A 19,424-nucleotide genomic window follows, 5' to 3' on the forward strand; every position below is an offset into this window, starting at 1 on the left:
AAAAGAAATGGATTATTTCTATCTGCAGTTTTAACCCTTTGAAACCTGAGCAAAGTGGTTTGGTTTCTCTCCAAATCATGGGGAGAAGGCAAGGAGCAACTTAAAAAAAATGCAGCCCAAAAATTTGCAAAAAAAAAAGTTAGAAAAAAGTCAGAAAATTACCAAAAAGTGAAAAAAAGTAAACAAACAAGCAAATGACCTAAAAAAGTGCAGATTTTAAAAAAAACATTACTCCTTCTTCCAGTGTCTTAGCATTTTTAAGATTTATAAGATTATTTTAAGACATTTTAGTTCCAATTAAGGCCTTCTTTTTATATTTTTACGAATTTTATTAATTTCAAGACTCAAGGATCGGCAGGAACCCTGGTATAATTAATTTTTAACATTATTTTTGGTCGTACCGTGTTCCTGTAGGAGAAGTTGAGCTGTCGAGGGTCTTTGAGGATGAGATGTTGACACTGTTTCCCCTCTGGGTTCTTGTCCTCCAGATAAACTCTGAAACCTTTAATGTGTTCGATTCCTGCAGAGACACAACAACAAGTTCATCCACATCCGTCCTTCTCTCCTTGTTTCCTCATCTTGTCCCCTCTCGTCTTCCCTCCTCTCCTTGTTTCCTTTTCCCTTCCTGTCAACTCCCCTGTCTTGTTTATTTGTATCTCCTCCCCTCCTCGTGTCCTTCCTTCCCTGCCGCCCACCTCCTCCTCCTCTTCTTCTGCGCTCTTTGAAAAGACGTCTGTCTTGTAATTACACCTTTACGTCCACGGGACATGTTTTTCCTATTAGCTCTGTGCGGAGAGAGAAGGAGAGAAGGAGAGAAGGAGAGAGAGAGCAGCGGTGGAACAGGTTTTTCTGTCCTTAGGCAGATTCCTGAACATCTCCGTCTCCGTCTCTTTCTCTCTCTGCGTCTCCTGCAGAGTCGAGGACAGACGAGGTTGTGTGTGCATTTTAACGACAGCTGCAGTGTGACGGCAGGTTTGTGCTCGTTTTATTTCCCCCGTCTGTAGCATTTCAGTTTCTGTCTACATTTTTTTAACCTTGATTGAAGATATTTTCCTACTTTGGGTCCAGACTGAAATATCAACTCATTTTGTACAAAACCTCCATAAAGGATGAATCTCACCTCACAATGCCCATCAGTTTCCAAGAGCCCACAACTATATCTCAAAACGTCTCATGTAGTCTGATCAGCAGTTTAAAGCTCAGATATATTCAGTTTAATATAGGGCTGGGCGATAAAGAAAAAAGTCTTATCACAATAATGTTTTTCATATCAGTCGATGTCGATATATATCACAATATGCATCAAATCACTATTTCTGTCAGGCGTGTAAGACGTTCCCTTTTACTATGAAGTGAGATATGAAGATATCATGAGGTTCATTTTGGTTTAAATATTTATTTTCTGGCAGACACTGAACATGACGAATATACTGTAGAACAGGCATCACCAACTGGAGGACCTATTCTACTAAAATTTAAAGAGGTTCAGTTACCAAAATTTCCTCCCAGCAAAGGTCCACACCTCATACCTAAAATCAATATCACGATTAATTGAACATTTTATTTCCACTGCGATTAATGAATGATTGTTTTGCTTTTTGCTCTTTTTTATGTGGTTTGTTTTTTTGCCCTCATAGTTCACTGACACAGTTTCATGTGACCATGGTGTGTTGGAGTGTAATAAACATATGATTTATTATTATTTATTAAACTTTCCAGGATTATGTAAAAATTAATAGTTCCATCTTATACAAACTTCAGGTAAATTTAGGCACATTGTGCTGATAATGGGCCAACCTCTCCTGACTGCAGGACTCTGACTTCAACTTCTGTGCTATTAATCATTTTATTCGGGAATTAAAAACTTCTGAGTAGGCCTACTTCTCCTATAGCTGCCAAGGGTGAAAATAAGCTCATGTGCTTGTGGCCCCAGGCCCCCAAAACATTACATCTGCCCCTGGTAATAATAATGAGAGCTCAGCGCGAGCGGCTGGATGAGACAGGGAGCGATGCGTCCTGGTGTTTCTAAATAATTCATCCAAAGTCTGATTAAACCTGAAACTAACACAAAGTAGTCTGTTGAAGTCTAAAGAAGTCACTTCCCACCTCTGCAACACTTCGGTGCTTTGAGGAGAAGCTGCGCTCTGTTTGTCTGTCTCACTGCGCTGCTGTCGGACCATCAGCTGTTTGATCCACGATAATAAATTGCTGTGGCTGTCAAACACTCATCTGTTCTGAGTCAAAGTCCTTCACTGCATTTGGTTTGCCGCGGCGCTATTCTTATTATTGTTGGCTGTTCGTGTTGTCTGTCAAAACCCAGCTGGATGCCTTCACATTCACACCTTCTGTCGACTACGTCTCATATTTTAATCGTGAAAAGATATATTGCGATTGATATCATTATTGTTTTATCATCCAGCCCTTGTTTAATATATCACATAGACATTGAAAAAGCTGGAATAAGCGGATTTTGGCATTGGGTTGCAATGATTTAGCTTCCAGTTTCATGGTATTCTATGGTGTGAAACATGATAATTAAAATACTATATATATATTTGCTTGGTTGCTTAACGGTTGAAGAATCTCACTTTTATTTATTTTCAAAAGTGAGACTTTAAAAAAAATGTTTTAAGTTTCCACTATAATCAAGTTTTTATTTTACCCAAAATATCTTCTGTTTTCATTCCTCAAAGGGTCATTGTTAATGATTAAAAAAAGATAAATACACGGGGCACCTGGTGACTCAGTGGATAGAGCAGGTGCCCCATGTATGGAGGCTAAGTCCTCGCTGCAGCAGCCGCGGGTTCGATTCCAGCCTCGGCCCTTTGCTGCATGTTATCCCCTCTCTCTCTCCCTTTTCACACTTCACCTGTCCTATGCAATAAAGGCATGAAAAAGCCCCCAAAAAACTATAAAGAGAGCAGCTGGAGAGTCTGATTCATCACTGTGGATCATCTGCAACAATCAGAGCAATGAAGTCATGATTTCACCTCTCCGTGATGTGTAAAAATCTTAGCCTGCAGGGGAGATTACACACTCACATAAGACTAAAAATAATGAATCAAACTCTGCATGATGTTATTAAGACTATCTGTCTTTGGTCCACCTGGTAAAGTTTTCGTCTGTACAGTGTTACGGCTGGAGTGTAAAACACATGTGGCTCCTCATGTGATCCCCGAATAGAAATATCAGGTGCTGCAGAACAGATTAAACCCAAGAGCTCTGTGCTGCTTTCTGAAGCAGTTAGACGACTGAAATTAATTCCTAATCCTGATTTATGACTCCTTCATAATGAAAACAACTTGTTTTGTAATATGATGATAATCACGTGACTTTTGAAGGTCACATAATTCTCTTCATATCCTTAATTTTAAACACATTTAAACAGGCCTCCTCTCCCTGCTGCAGTCTGCAAAGACACTTTTAGTACTTACTGTGACAAGAAATGCTCATATTTATATGACATCAATAGTCATATTCTGTGTTTTAAGATATTAAATCATAATAAAAGCACACATTTTTTTGTTCTTAATATGCAAATATCTTGATAAAAGTATGATAAAAGTTGAGCACAAACGAAAGTCACACTGGACCTGGTATTTAACCCTATAACATCCAGTTCTGACTTCATACATATACATAAAAGAATGCATGTGGAGATCTTTTCCTCTGCTCCGGCTGCAGCAGAGTCTGCCAAACATTGGAAACCACTTTGAAAAACAATAATTTTTAAAAATCCCTCTTTTCTGCTTTTTAAAGGAGCTATATGTAAGATCTGGACATAGTTTTAATATAAAACATTCAAAAAATGAAATGAAGAGGTAACACCTTTGATGTTTTGTCTAAGATGTGTTGTATTTCTGAGCAGTCAGGGACGGGATGTCCCTTCTGTAATAAGACATCCTGACCTGAGAGACAACAGTGAGTCTCTGTGGCCTCCAGTGTGCCGCAGGAGAGGATGAAGAAGTTGAGCCGGCTGGTGTTTTGTCAAAGTGTGTTCCCCTGCCAAATAGTGCCTTCCACATATCTATGTGTAGCGCCCCCCTTGGTTGTCACGGTTACGGCTAAAGGTTTGGGTCAGGTTTTTGTGCAGACGAAACACATATCGACTGAGAAACAGTCCTCGACACAACGTCGGAGTCGATGGATACAGCGATGAAGTTACAGTCTCAGTTAGTTAGTGTGTAAGAAACACAGCGATGTCAGCAGCTCCAGAAAACGACCGTTATCTCGTCACAAGCAGCAAAACTAGAGTAAACGTTGGCGGGCTTTCCAAAGCTGGAGACAGCTCCTGGAGAACGAAAAGATGCGGTTTGATGCTGAACTCGCCACATTTCTTTAAGACTGGTAAGTAACATCTAATGTTTGCTATTTACCAACAAATATCTTTAGTGTAACTAATGACAACACAAACTGGCTCACAGTTTGTGATTAACTTTTCAAATGGCGTGTTTTCTGGTTACTGTAAACTAAACTCAAACGCCACACGATGATGACAGCAGCATTATTTTGACCGGCTGTTTTCTCGCTCTGCTGACAGTTTATTTAGAGTTTATTCATGACTGGTGATTGTAAATGCATTTGTATGGACACAGTAGTGGACCGACATATTAAAGGGGGAAATACTGGCCCCCATTCGGTTGGACAAGGTGGCTGGAAATGACAAATAGCTTTAATTTTGAGTTCTGCAGCTCTCCGCGGGCAGAAAGAAGCTGAGCAGGTTTTCAGGACATTTGACAGATTCGGGATTCTGGCTGCTGCCGCGACTGTGACATGAAACATTTCTGGAAGATTTCTGTCTCTGTGAGAAAACAACAGGCTGTATTGTCACAGAGGGAGAGTTCACCTTACACTGAGCACGCACACACACACACACACACACACACACAGAAAGATACACACACACACACACACACACACACACGAACACACACATTCCTTTACGGTCAAATCGTGGTATTGTAGTGTGAGATGTGATCCTCTCTCTTATTCTCCGGGACTGATCAAAGGGACACCGACACACAGACACACACCCACACCCACACACACACACACACGCACACACACAGAGGACAGAGCTGGATAATCTTTCCGATTTGAGCACTTTGAAGGTTTTTACTCTCCTCCCTCCTTTCCCTCCTCTCTCTGAATCTCTCACTGTGCAGGAGCATGTGAACAGACATTAGGACAGACAGGTAACAAACAAAAAGACAGACAGGGTAAACTGACAGACGGGTACCTAGTGGACTTGCAGACCAGTGGACGACCACGGCGGCCTGATCCTCGCAGGCTAGGTGGCTGAAGGAGACGTTGGCGACCTCGTGGATCACATGTTTCCCCAACGGGTAGTTTAACGAACAATCTGCAGGACGAGAGACAGAGAGATTAATTAACAGTCATTATTGACGTCATTATTCCATCTTTTTTTACAGGATTTATTGAAAACAAATGTTGAAGTCATCCTGTGGTGCCGCCGTGACTGTGGCTGTCTCACCTCTACCTCTTCATTTATTCAGTTCTCAAATCAGTAAATTTGTCAAAGTATCAAAACTAGTCATGACACAGGAATTCGATTTTTTTAAACAATACTTCAAAAAATATCTTTTTTCAATACAATTTTCAATACGGGAAAAATGTGACCGAAGAAAAAATGACTCAGAGGTTCCCTATCTCTACTGAATTTCAAATATTTCAACAACACAAACCACATCACAGATCACACAATCCCCCAAAACACTAGAAAAAAGAGACAATTAAAATTAAAAAGATAAATAAATAAATAAGGATTGAACGAAAACAAACAATAAAGAGCATTAGTAAATGATAATCTAAGGAAAATCAGGATTAAAATATGAATGAATGAATTTTTTTTGTCAGATACCAACCGCACAAGTGTATACAAGTGTATAATATAATAATAATATTATCCATAATAATAATAATAAATATAATAATATTGTCCATGTAATAATGTCTATGTAGATATTTCCTTCCAATGCGCCACCTAAAACTCTTCTGAAAGTGCTGCTCTAACCTCCTTGTTTGTTTCTCTTTTTTTATGTTTGTTTGTTTTATATTTAAGTTATTTTGAGTGATTATTTATTCATTATTTCCATATCTTATGTGTGATAATATTGCTAATTTCGAAGTTACTGCTACCGATAAGTCTTGTCATGACTGCTGCCGTTAGTTTGATTTCAGTTGGTGCCTACGTACCTGTGACTGTCTCTTTTTTGGGGTAGGGGGACGATAAGGGGAGAAAAAATTATGGAAATTTTTGTTTTGTTCAATTTCTCTGTGATATGTAAGCTTTCTATTGTTCTTCCAATAAATAAAAAAAAAAAAAATCTAAAAAATACATTTAAAAAATAGAAAATAGGCAGCGTATTATTAAGAGAAGCACACTTCCCAGCTGTCAGAGCTCAACAAAAACTTTATTTATTATTATTATTTTTTTAAAATAAACCGCACCTTCACTCTTTAAATCACCATGTGAATGACTCTTTTACCAACATTTCTCTTGGTTTTATCTCATGAGGGACGAAGATGGAACGCCAGAGGAGGTGAAGGAGAAGGAGGAGGAGGAGGAGGAGGAGGAGGAGGAGGGGGAGGAGGAGCAGCCAGCCATGAACGGAGAGGGATCGGAGGAGAAAAGATGGACTTAGGATGCAGAAAGAAAAGGGGGGGCGTGAGCTCAGACACGACTGACTGCTCCTCTTTCCTCCTTGCAGCCACCTATTGACGGAGAGGATTGAGGTGAGGAAGAGGAGGAGGAGGAGAGGAGCTTAAAAAAAAAGGACGGAGATGGCTGGGAGGAGGTTGGGAGAGCACGGGATGCGACACGAATCACTGCTCCTCTTCCTCTCGTCCTCCTCAAAGCGGGGTCATGTTCAGGGCGAAAGCAGAAGGTCACGGCTGGACGCTCCTCTTCCTCCTCTTCCTCCGTCATAAAGCTCCTCTATAGGACATAAAGAGGAGGGGAAGGTTGCAGCTTGAGCCTCCTCTTCCTCCCTTTCCTCCTCTTTTGTATTTGCAGTTTATTTAAAAGACAAAGGAGAGGAGGAAGAGGAGGATGAAACCTTTGTCTTTGGTTTTTACCTCCCTGCTCCTCTTCCTCCTGTCCTAATTCCAGTTTAAGAAGCAAAGAGGAGGAGATGGAGGTCCTCATACGCCCTTCGTCCTTTCGTTTTTCCCGTTCTTTTATAATAAAACTCTTTGTGGATGAAGAGCGCCTCCTCTTCATGATTCTGTCTCCCAGATAAATTACGGCCATTACAACGAATTATTTAAAGTTTCTTTCTGAGCAATCTGATTCTGTCAATGCAATTTGGTTAATTGCGCTGAATACTACAATACCCATGAGCCTCAGCTGCTGCTGCTATCGAAAAAAAGACAGTTTGAGGAACAATTCAGAGAAAATTCAAAAAGCTTTGAGGGTTCAGCGCAGACGTTTGGTTGAGATTCTCGTGACGTCATCAATAATCAGAAATGGAGCACAAACGTCTTGACCCCATCGAAGCTCTACGACTTAACGAAAGAACCGTGCACACAGTGAGAGAACCGAAACTCAAGTCTAAGGCAAGTAACTCACAAAGATGACTTGAGAATTTGTACTAAATGTTGGCGATGAAGTCATTTTAAACATGTCATGTCAAACACACAGATATATAGAGTTTAACTGTTCTATCACTCTCATTTAGTGGAGGACAAACTTATCATCACGATCATGTCGCTCATGCACACAGACAGACCCAAAGGGTGAAGGCCTAACACTGCATGGTTCTGAAAATACGTATTTGTGACTGGTAAAGCTTTTTTGGATGAGTTGCCTCATCCAGCTCTGCTCGTTTCCCGCTTTCGTCACAAGCCGAGAGCGGGAAACGAGCAGAGCTTCATCCTGATCTGAGGCAACGCTCAGGCACACAGGGGGTTAATAAATCCTTCATGTAGTTTGGAGAAAGGCCATAAAATTCTTTAAAAGTGATCATTAAAATGTTTAATCGGTGTGGTAAGTAACAGGCAACCAGCGTAGATTTGCTAACACAGGATACAATGTGTTTGTATTTCTCAGCACCTAAAATTCGGGCGGCAGCAAGAAAAGTCTAATTTAAGAGAAATGTTTAAGCTGGAAGAAGCTTGAATGAACAAGTTTCCTTAAACAGGTCCTGAGCACAAAGGTTAGCACAGCTGTTAAAGGGCAATATTTGACGAAATACTCCCGAAACGCTCCGGCGGTCGTATTCCAGTGAGTAACGCGAGGCGAAATATGCTTCTCTTGTGATGTGAACACACCATCAGCGGATACATTTCATAGTTGGTTTAGGTCTTTTTAGGGAATTTGTTGTCAATAAGAAAAATATGAAATATCACAGCACACCTAAGTTCAGATTTGCTGATTTCATCGCCTTCTATTAGTCACCTACTGGAGGTCAAAGGTCACCCAGATTTATATTTCCCATGACATCACTGCAAACAAAGAGAGAAGAAGAAGCCTCTGACTCCCCTTCATCCTTCTTCATCCTCCAAAAGCTGGAGGTTCAATGGAAAAGAGGCAGTGAGGTGTGTCACACACACACACGCACGCACGCACACACACACACGCACACACACACACACTGAGCTGGCTCTGATTGTCATGTTTTAACACCTCAGTGCTTCACTTTGGTTTGATGTGAGTGTTTTTCAACACTTTTCACCGTCAGGAAGAACAGGATGTATCCGCATTTTAAAAGTCACATGACCTTCTGACCCCTGACCTCCACATTACTGCTGATGTGTATTAAGATTAGAATAAATGAATCACTTTTCTAGCTAAAGAGCTCAGAAGCAGCTGTTAGAGATAAAAAGTTACGTTGACTTATCGACTTGTACTTTGACATTTTGGGAAATCACCTTCTCCACTACATATGCAACAGTTTGGATTTAAAAACGACATTACTCTCACATCTGTAAAGATAATACGGAGCTGCAGCTTGCAGCGAGTTAACACAGCTTGGCGTAAAGAGTGGAAACGGAGGGAAACCGCTGGCCTGCCTCAAGCTAAGAGGAGAAGTGGGAATTTCACAGCCACGTTTGATTTAAATTCAACAATTTGATTTATAATCCGTCTTTTTTGAGTCACTCAACATACCATCATTAACAATATACATGAGAATCAACTCCCAGCAGACAGCTGCCATAACAATGAGTCGGTAGCACAATCAGTCAATCAACTGTCATTAATCAATAATTAAAATAAGGTTTAGTTGCAGCTCAAACTGCAATTCTTATTTGAGTCCATTTGGGGATTTAATTTAAGTGATCAGCACGAGTCATACTTTTGGAGTCACACTCACAAATTCAAACACCTAATCTTAAATCTTAACCCAAAACTTAAGAATGCAACCTGAATGTTTGTTTTTTTCTGCTATCAGGGTTCCTCCTGCTTATGGTAAATCGGATTTAAGACTTTTAAAGACTTTTTTCATACCACTTAAAATTAAATTTGAGACCAATTTTACAGAAGACAAATTTAAAGGAAGAAAACTCATGAAGCGTCACTAATTAGTAAAGGTTAGGGAGGGTTTTCTTATTTTTATAATAAATATTGAAAAATAAAACATTACTTTTGAATGATGTCAATGCAAGAGACATTTGGTAAATTATTATCATTATTTCTTTAAAGTTACCTATTATTTTGAGCTTTTGCAATGCAATGACAGAACAGAAACAATTCATAAAAAAATATTTTTTCATGTCTGAGCATTTTAAGACTTCTGAAAGACTGATAATGCTAATTAAGTCCTTATATTAAGAGTAATGGATTTAATGCATTTTAAGAATTTTTAAAGGATCTGCAGGAGCCCTGTGCTATAAAATAAGTGAACCTGTTGATTAACACAACACTCTTTTACACTATTTTGATTTTGCTCTAATTACTTTATTCTTCTTTCAGGAAAAAAACTTCATAAAACAAATTCGTCTTATACTCTGAAATAGTTAATCTGCAGTTTGATAGCACACACACACACACACACACACACACACACACACACACACACACAAAGAGTTATCTGAAAGTGCTTCTCGCTCATGGTCACGGACAAAGGGATCGGCTACGGCTCAGGAACTTGACTTTTAGAGAGAAAAGAACAAAAGATGAAGAGGAGGAGGAGGAGGATGAAGGGGGCGGAGCTGCGGGAGGTGAGGGGGGCTTCAGATTTTCGCACTGGCTAACATGACAGGAAACGAAAATGATATTAGGCTCTGATCCAAGTGTGATAGTGATTTGAACATTAAAAGAAGGATGAACGCTCAGAGGAAAATGTCACAACACTGTTTTTGGAAAATGTGTCAAAGATCTAAATGTCAATAAATCAGGACTGACTTAGATCATCTGCATGAAGCTCATGTTTTACTTTTATGAGTTTGATGCCAAATTATGAGGTTGGCTGAAACAATACCATCATCTGGACTCATACCAAAAGTAAAAATGTGTTGTGAACACCTTGAAATTCAAATAAAGAGAAGTTGCTGTACAAATTTATAGAATTACAGATGAACTCACTGTCAGCTCTGAAGGTGACGGCCAACCTGCGACCTCCATCTGCACCAGACTGCACCTAAAAGAGACAAACACAGCACATCAAAGTTTGTTGCAACATTCATGATACCTTAAATCATTTAAATCATATGTAGGCAACCGTTTCTATCATGAATATTTGATTTTTTGCATGTGTCATGATGCTGCAGATCTAGTCCTGTAATTGGATCTCTGATTATATCATCAGTGATTAAAACAGGTCTGTTTGTAAAGTGGGAGAAACACTCTGCCATTCAGAGCTTTGTAGGTCACACTGAGAAAAGGGAAATCATCTCGCTGCAACTCAGCCAAAATAAATAGTGACAGAAAAATTGCGACAAAGAAATACCGGCTGTACCGGGTTGACCACAGCGTCTGTGTCAACAGACAGGACAGATACATCAGTCACGACTGGTTAGTTTCGAGCTCAATAACCCGTCAAAACAAACAGAAAGTGGCAAACATGAACACAATGTCACGCTGAAAGAATGACGTGAAAGGAAATGGACACTGAGGCTGATTATCAGGTGAAGGAGAAAAAATATCTGTGCACAAATGACTCATTTCTGCTTTGAAATGAACAAAAAACAGACAGTTTGTGACCCTTGTTGAGAGACGAGTCAAAACCAAGCACCGCCCACCACTGAGCAAACTTCTCATTTTCCAGCTAAACAGTACACTAAAATATGTTTCTGAAAACTTCTGAGGTGAGAAATGGGCAATGCAGAAACAGTATCTGGATTTATATTAGCTGCATTTGAAAGCAGGTTCCATAAATTGGGAAGACATGAGGCTCAGGAGGCTGTTTAACCTCTGATGATGATATCAGCTACCGAATAACAGAGACGGTCAATGATTGTTATCGCCATGTCATATTACTGTAATGGTTTAGAAAACGCTGCTGATGCCACGTACGTTAAACGTCACAGTAAAGGCTGACGCTGCTGTGTTGCACCTCAACACCTCGTCTGCTTTCAGCATGTCGGCATGCTGTCTAAAATCACACACAGGAGCGGCATTGTTACTCGACTGTTTAGCAGCGTGAAGAAAGGACCCTGTGCCCCGTAGCGTGATCTCTGTGTAAAAAGGGCTTGTAATGAGACACCTGGCCGGCTCCGTCGTTTGGTGTCAGTGGTGTAAATCTTTCAGAGAAAAAAAAATCACCTTGATTTGGTATTTCTAGTTGTCACCGAAAAACAAAGAAACTTCTGGAGCTGTTTGGTTCTGCTGGATATCCGTCCAACCTCCACCCAGCAGCTTAACACAAAAGACGGCGGATCGAGTGACACGTGATGAAGAGTGAGATAAGCCGAGGTGTGAACATCCACTCCCTCCTCAGCTACAGAATCCCCCTTTTCTCTGTCCCCACACAAAGACGTGGACTCTCATGAGGTTTGTTTCAGCAGAGCAGTTTTACAGCTTTGACCTTGTTTTCATGTACACACACACACACACACACACACACACACACACACACACACACACACACACACACACACACACAGTAACGCGCCCCTAACACACGCTCTCTCTCTCCACCTTGTTACAGAGGTGTCAGGCTGTGGTCACACACAACAACCACAGAGACACACCTGAACCTAATCAGACAGACTCCCTACTGTGTGTGTGTGTGTGTGTGTGCGCGTTATAAAAAGTGTGCCATGCTTATTAGCAGTCACTGTACCCCAAGAACCCATCCACACACACACGTTTGTAATTATAGACTTGTGAAGACCCTCGTTGCCTGAGTGCATTCCCCAGACCTTCAAACAAGCTCAAACATGGACCCGAAAACCAGATCTTAACCATCGACAGCCTTTTGAAGAAGTGCAGCTTGGACAAACATGTCTTCACTGTCCAAGAAAACACCCCAAAAATGGTCCTGAGAAAGACAGAAACTCACACAGTTTGATCCCATCGTGTTCTTGTTCATTATACATGTTGCCTTCAGTTTTCCTGCACTGCTGACCTTTGACCTGCAGAGGTTTACATGCTGCTGTGCGCACAGATGTCCCGCTGGCAGCATGAAATGGGAAGCTAATTAAAATCAAGGGAAGGTTTTCACTAAACTAACTCTCTGATTGGTTGCACCAAGACACAGCCCAACCCCCCTCGGAGAGTTTGTTCTGGTGCAACTTTCTGCAGCATGTATGTTGATGAACATATTACTAACTGGCTTAATGAGGAGAAATCACAGATCCGCATTATCTGCACGAATGAGCAGCATGAGAAATTAATAACCAGATTACTAATGATCCTTTTAGAGTGTGCTCGGTCACCAGGAAACCCACACAAGACACCGAGAGAACACACAAACCCACACAGAAACGTCCAAGCAGCAACTACTCAAAAAAAAGACCAAAAAAAAGTCTTAAAAGAGTCCAGTTTGAGAGACAGACCAGTGACTTTAAAGGCTAATCTGACGCCAAAACCCTCGCACACAGTTTCTGAAACTTGAAGCAGGATTTTGCATTTCTGGAAACTTATCTCAGCGGAAATAGTTTCTTTCTTTGGTAGCGACAATCATGAGGTTGAAATATGGCTTTCACATTACAAAGACGTTTTACCAGGAAAGTGTTTTTTCATGTATGTAATTGGTCAGCAATTCCCTTACCAAATGACACCACACTGTGTGGAGACAGTTTTTGTAGACCAGCCAGGAGTTTTTGTGCTGGACGCCTCTGTGTTAAGGAAGAAAAGAAAGCCAAATGTTGAAATGCCTCATGTTTGAATGAAATCAGGGTGATATCATCCACTGACGGGCTCCGCCATCTCCAACACTGAAAAAGGTTGACGAGATTAGTGTCGGAGGTTGGGTCATTTCAGATTCGACTGCAGCGGACATTCATTTTCTCTCATTTAATAAATAAATCTCAATAAATGTAAACACTCAGGATAGAAAATAAGATTTAAGGTCAAGGGCCATTCTCTGACGGGTCAAAATACACCAGCGACTGTCGGCTTGGTGTGTCAGGGCCGTAAGGGCGTCACTACACTGCAACACGTTACCAGACACCAGACTGAGGGTCTGCAACCGACAACCTCTGTAACTTTCTGAAACAATCCCGCCCACTTCATGCAGTGTCGGACTTTCTCTATTCTCTTGTTTTATTCGTGACATTACAACTTCTTTCTTTCATGTGAGCACCAGAGTGCAACACTATGAATGCCCTCCACTTTGGTTCGAGTGCGGTGCATCTGGGCCAGCGTGAAGACAGCAGTCACACTCTGGTGCAGACCTGAAGAGATTGTCCTGGTACGGCTACCAGTAAACTCTGGTGCGGTCCGTTTGTGGTGTGAAAGCGCCCGACCTTGATACATCCAAACTATCTGGTGCACTCCACAAGTTTGAGCTAAAAATGCTCCCATCGTTAATCTGCGTCTCCTCCTGAATTGTCTTAAAAATGTGCATTCGGCTTCTCCAGTGCAACAACACGATATTGTCACGTTGCAGCCGCACAAACGATAACAAATGCAACGACCAGCGCCGGGAACAACACATGTCGTTGTTGTGGCTCAATTGTGCACATTTATTTCTCTTAACTTCTCAGCACTTCTTTTCTCGGTCGGGACTCAGGAGTTACGGAAACATGGTGCTGCCTTTGGACCAGAGTAAAAACAAAGGTGTGTGAAAGCGAGCCGTACTAGCTGAAAAATGAAACAATGGAAAATTTTTGCGTTTGGTCCGTACCAAGGGACCGCACTAACATATGTGAAAACCACCTAAGACCTTCTGTACACTGGCTGCGTTGTTCTGTACAGAAACAATGAAGACATAACGCAGCTTCAGTGTGTGATTTTTGATATCATGCCGATAGCAAAATAGGCATAACAGCCGTGACGCGTAACACACAAACGTCGCCGTCTAGTGTGACATTACATCATTTCAGAGCAGCACTTTCTAAGCAATAACAACAGCTTAGCATGGCAATAACTATAATTTACCACTCTTTTATATGTCCTCTGCTGATTTCTGAGCCCTTTCTCAACGTGCTTCATATTGTTCTCATCATAAACAATCCGGATAAAGCAGCCCAGCTGTCCAATTAGTTTTCATCATCTCTTCATGGTATCTATCTGCTGCTCCTTCAAAATGTAACAGTACGACAGGGACATGTGTCCAAGGGCTCAACTGCTTTACCATAACCTCCTATAACACAAGTCTCCATCCGTACTATCACACTTCCTGCTCATTTCATGTAATTTTATCACTTTTAAAGTCGTCTTTTCAACCCAGCGTGTCTGACAAAAAGGCTGATTTTAGCATCCAATAAGCAAAGGTACTTTTTATTTAAACACTTACAAATTGAAACCATTTTTCTACCATCAGCGCTCTGCCTTTACCTTGACCTTGTCGATCCCCACGTGCTAATCATTCATTCTTTACAACTGACAATTTTTCAGACGCGGAGACAGACACTTTTCTTCCTTCCTGTTGCCAGGTGTTTCTGACTAGTAATGATCATTATCCCTCACACACACACACACACACACACACACACACACACACACACGCACACACCCTGAGGCTTTAACAGACTGAGTCACATCAGTAAACAACTGAAGAAAAGGATAGAATGAAAATAAAAGCGCGGTTCATTATTACCAACAAAAGAAAGATCTGAAAAGCAGCTGCTGGACGTTCAACACTCAGTCAGCGGAGACACACTGGACATTTTGGAAAAGTCGCAAATTCGACTTCTGAATGCAGCTCACTTTTTAAAATGACTACAAAGCGGAGAAGTGAACTACAAATCTATAAACATGAGGAAAACTCGAACCCTCAGGAAAGTAGAATTTCCCTCGGGAATCCCCAAAAACACACACACACACACACACACACACACACACACACACAACACACACACACACACACACACACACACACACACACAAAATCAGTTCCTGTAGTAATCAGACTAATTGCAGGCTCAACGAGCTGCAAATCAACGGCAATTCATCACAGCGCTGGAGGTAAAGAACAAGGTAAGGAACGAGGTAAGGAGGACAGAGGACACAAGGAGACAGGAAAGGAGGCCTGACAAAAGAGAGGACACAGAAGAGGAGGACTTAGAAGGGGGAGTGAAGGATGATGGGAGAGGTAATCACCGACCCTGCAGAGAAGGAAGGAAGTGAGGAAGAAGAGATGGAGGAATCTGATTAAACAGGAACTCCTTCAATTACAGCTTTCAAGGTTCACGTAGCAGACTTCTCCTCTCCCTCCGTCTGTTTGGGGGCGACCAGACCAGTTCCAGATGTGGGACGGAGATCACGGGACACACTCACAGGCTGACCTCTAATCAACATACTGCTCATGAGCTCACGTACCAACAGACAGGATTCTGTCTGAGGAACCAGCGGTAAAGCCTGCTGTCGAGCTTTGTTCGTTTTCTGGTAAACACTGAAGTTGTATCGGTAGTGAGCAGCCGCAGGAAGTCAACTAGTACATTTACTCAAGTACTGAAGTAGAATTTTAAGGTACTTGAACTTGAATATTTCCATTTTACACATCTACTTCACTTCATTTCAGGGAAATATTTTACTTTCTCCTCCGCTGTGTTTATTTGATCAATAATACATAAACTGTCCTTGCTATATTTATTTATACTGCCTTCACATGCCTTCATATCGCACTTCCCAGTTGTGCAGTCGTAATTACGACTTACACACATTCAAGTGCTCTGGTCAGAAAAAAAGCATGGACGCTAAAAGTGGAACGGTTGTGTTTCGTGGCTGATGTTTTACCAAAATCAAGTAGCACAGAGCTGCTTTGTGCTTCAGCAGCAGAACGAAGCACAGAGAAAGCACATCCGGTGTGTAGGTGAGGTTTTAATTTGTTTATAAGCTTAAACAACATTATAATTAGCATAAATTTGATTAGCAAGCAAGCTTTATGTTCCTATTGTCTCAGCTTGGTACTGAGAACAAAATGACAAAGTACTTACAAATATTAGCATATTAGCAACTTTTTGGTTCAATGGAGCGTTAACATTTTCATTCTAGAAAATGTGAAAATTTACTTCAACTGCCACAATGAACCATGTGTGCATGTGTGTGTGTGTGTGTGTGTGTGTGTGTGTGTGCGCGCGCCTGCATGCGTGTGCATGTGTGTGTAAAGCTGATAAGGGTCTTGTTTATGCAAAAGCCTTGGGGCTAAAAACTCAGCTCTGTTCCTCTTAATGTCTTCCTGTGTCTCACACACACACACACACACACACACACACCTACAAACACTACCATATGGGACAACAGGGCTGCACTTAAATATCTGTGTGTGTGTGTGTTTGTGTGTGTGTGTTTGTGTGTGTGTGCATTTTGGGGGGTTAACTAATTGGTACAACACCGCATCCATAGGGTCCAATCAGCTGGTATTCAACAAAACCTTGAGTCAGAGTTGCATTTCGGGCAACAGGTCTTCTCTCGTTGTTGTTGCTGCTGGTCTTATTTTATAAATTCATCAAATATGTAAGTGGATCCAGATTGATTATCAGCTCTGACAACCAAATCATCATTATCATCATCATCATTATTATTATTATTATTTGTATCCATATGCTAATCTAAATATTCACACATAAGTACTAATTGTCTATTACTGTATTTCTTTGCATTTTACACACTTAACATAGTAAAATATGTAAATATTTACATATTAGCACAAATTGTCTACTTTTACTGTATTTCTATTTTATATTTTTATATAACTGTGCTGGTATTTATCTCTACTTGCTATAACACTCTATCCTGGCATATGTATGACTATAACGAACCACACTTCCCCCCCGAGGATCAATAAAGTATTCTGATTCTGATCATCTGAGAGCTAAAACTATGAATATAAACATACAAACTGAGACAGGCGCTGCTGAAACACAGGACAACTCTTTCCAGAGAGAGCAGAGCTTCACTCTGCTGAGACAAAACTGAGAAGCAATAAAAGTTTGTAAAAACCCAAATTCACCAGTTGGTGGCGTTATGCGAGCTGGGGTTCATTCTTCCAGAACAGCCGAAGAAGAGTTGTGTTTGTCCCTGTGAGTAAACCAGATCTGTAAATCACCAGAGCTACATACTGATGGAAAAACCAGACACAGTTCGACTGCTGACACTCAGAAAAGGTCTGTTTAAAGTGTGCATACGTGCAAACTCTGTGGGACATATTTATGTACGTGCATGTATGTCTGTAAGTCTGTGTGTGTAAAAATGTAAAATTGTATGTATGTTAGAGACAAAGTTCGCAAATTAATTGAATGATTAGCCAAAAAGGTGTAGGAAATAATACGGTTATACATCCTTCTACTGCTTTTTGAACATTTAAGATGCAGTTTGTTGTTGCATGAGATCTATATTCATTTTGTATACGTTATCATGCATTGTTATAACTTACTATAACTTTTTGCTAAATTTTTAACTTTTTCTGTTTGTTTTACATGTTCAAAATATCTATCTATCTATCTATCTATCTATCTATCTATCTATCTATCTATCTATCCCTCCACAGTAAGTCTGTGCACACATCGTCATTAACAATTGTTCACTACTGTAATTACTGAATATTATTTGTCTAAACTTACAGGCCTGAAACTGACTAAACCAACTTAAATGTTAGAAACGTTAATGTGCAACAGCTAAATAAAAAGTTCTTTAAAAAAAACACCCAGTACGAACTTTTTCGCCATGCAAAATAACACCTTTTTACACATGCAATTAAAACAAAATTTGATTTGTCAGTTTAAGAATGTAAAAAAACGTAAGACATGCCAGCCTGTCCTTAACTGCTTTCATATAATGTATTCCTAAAATAAATGATAAATATTAGTAAATCAGTAAATCGTGCATGACAGTGTCGTTTTTTGCTGATATGTTTTGTGTGTCTCAGCTGATCTGATTTTGTTTCACTGCAAATTATTGATCTGTCGATTATTCTGATCTCAGCTCTGCAGCTCCAGAGGAAGTCGAGGAAGAAAAAGTTAGAAACAAAGTGAGGTGTAACAATGCAAACTGAGAGCAAAAACTCTCTGTGTGTGTGTGTGTGTGTGTGTGTGTGTTTGGGGGCAGCCAACCAGAGATTTCCCACCGCAGAACAAAACCTGCGGCTTCCTCCTCCTGCATGACTGCTCCTCAATGACCCCCCGGCCCCTCTTCTTCATCTCAAACACCCCCCTCCTCCTCCTCCTCCTCCTCCACCTCACCCAGGAGGAGCTACTCCTCTCCTGCTGTGACAGTTTGTCCTTTTAAAAGACTCTCTCTCTCGTTACAGAGACCGGACCGGGACAAACCCTGGCTTTCTTTCAAGCAGACACAAACCAACATCGGTCACCTCTGTAACAGGGAAACAGAACAGTCATGTGACCTGGACCTGCGGTCACCAGAAGCCCCATTTATACACGTGTGATGGCTCTACTTGACTCAGTTTGACTCGCAGGGATTTGCGTCTCCATAAACAGGGCTACCAGCTTAAAGATGTCTTTAAAGGGACAGTTCACCCAAAAAATAAAATTCAGTCATTTTCTCCTCAACCTCATGCTGATGGAAAGTCAGATGTCGTTTTATAGTCCACAAAACACTGCCAAAGTTTTGAGGGTAAAAGGCGTTGAACTCAATTCCAAAGAAATTGAATTAAAGGGTAACCAGGATTCAAACGTTAAAAAAATACATACTATAACCTCAAAATGTCTCCATACTGCTCCTTTCAAGTAATTCAAATGTCCTGAAGCCCCGACGAAGTTGTTTTGAAAAACATCACTGGCGTCATATTTTTATCCTTGTTGTATCCTGTAGCTCCGAGTGTGTAAGCCGTGTTAACATGTGCGCAGGCAAAAGCCTTCCCCACACACTTGTTTTACTTACTTGTGTTGTTATTGTT

General features: G+C 40.8%; 1 protein-coding gene across 1 annotated transcript in view; it reads right to left on the bottom strand.

Moving 5' to 3' along the window:
- The window catches only part of il17rd (interleukin 17 receptor D), a 35,834-nt gene that overhangs the window by 10,517 nt on the left and 5,893 nt on the right, over nt 1–19,424 (bottom strand). Inside the window, exons 2-4 of the mRNA XM_042510049.1 lie at nt 10,547–10,601; nt 5,240–5,362; nt 402–520 (exon numbers count right to left, since the gene is read on the bottom strand). Of these exons, the coding sequence (XP_042365983.1) occupies nt 402–520; nt 5,240–5,362; nt 10,547–10,601 (297 nt within the window). The remainder of the gene's footprint in view (nt 1–401; nt 521–5,239; nt 5,363–10,546; nt 10,602–19,424) is intronic.

Source organism: Plectropomus leopardus, chromosome 2 (genome assembly GCF_008729295.1).
Source record: "Plectropomus leopardus isolate mb chromosome 2, YSFRI_Pleo_2.0, whole genome shotgun sequence".
Lineage (NCBI taxonomy): Eukaryota > Metazoa > Chordata > Actinopteri > Perciformes > Serranidae > Plectropomus > Plectropomus leopardus.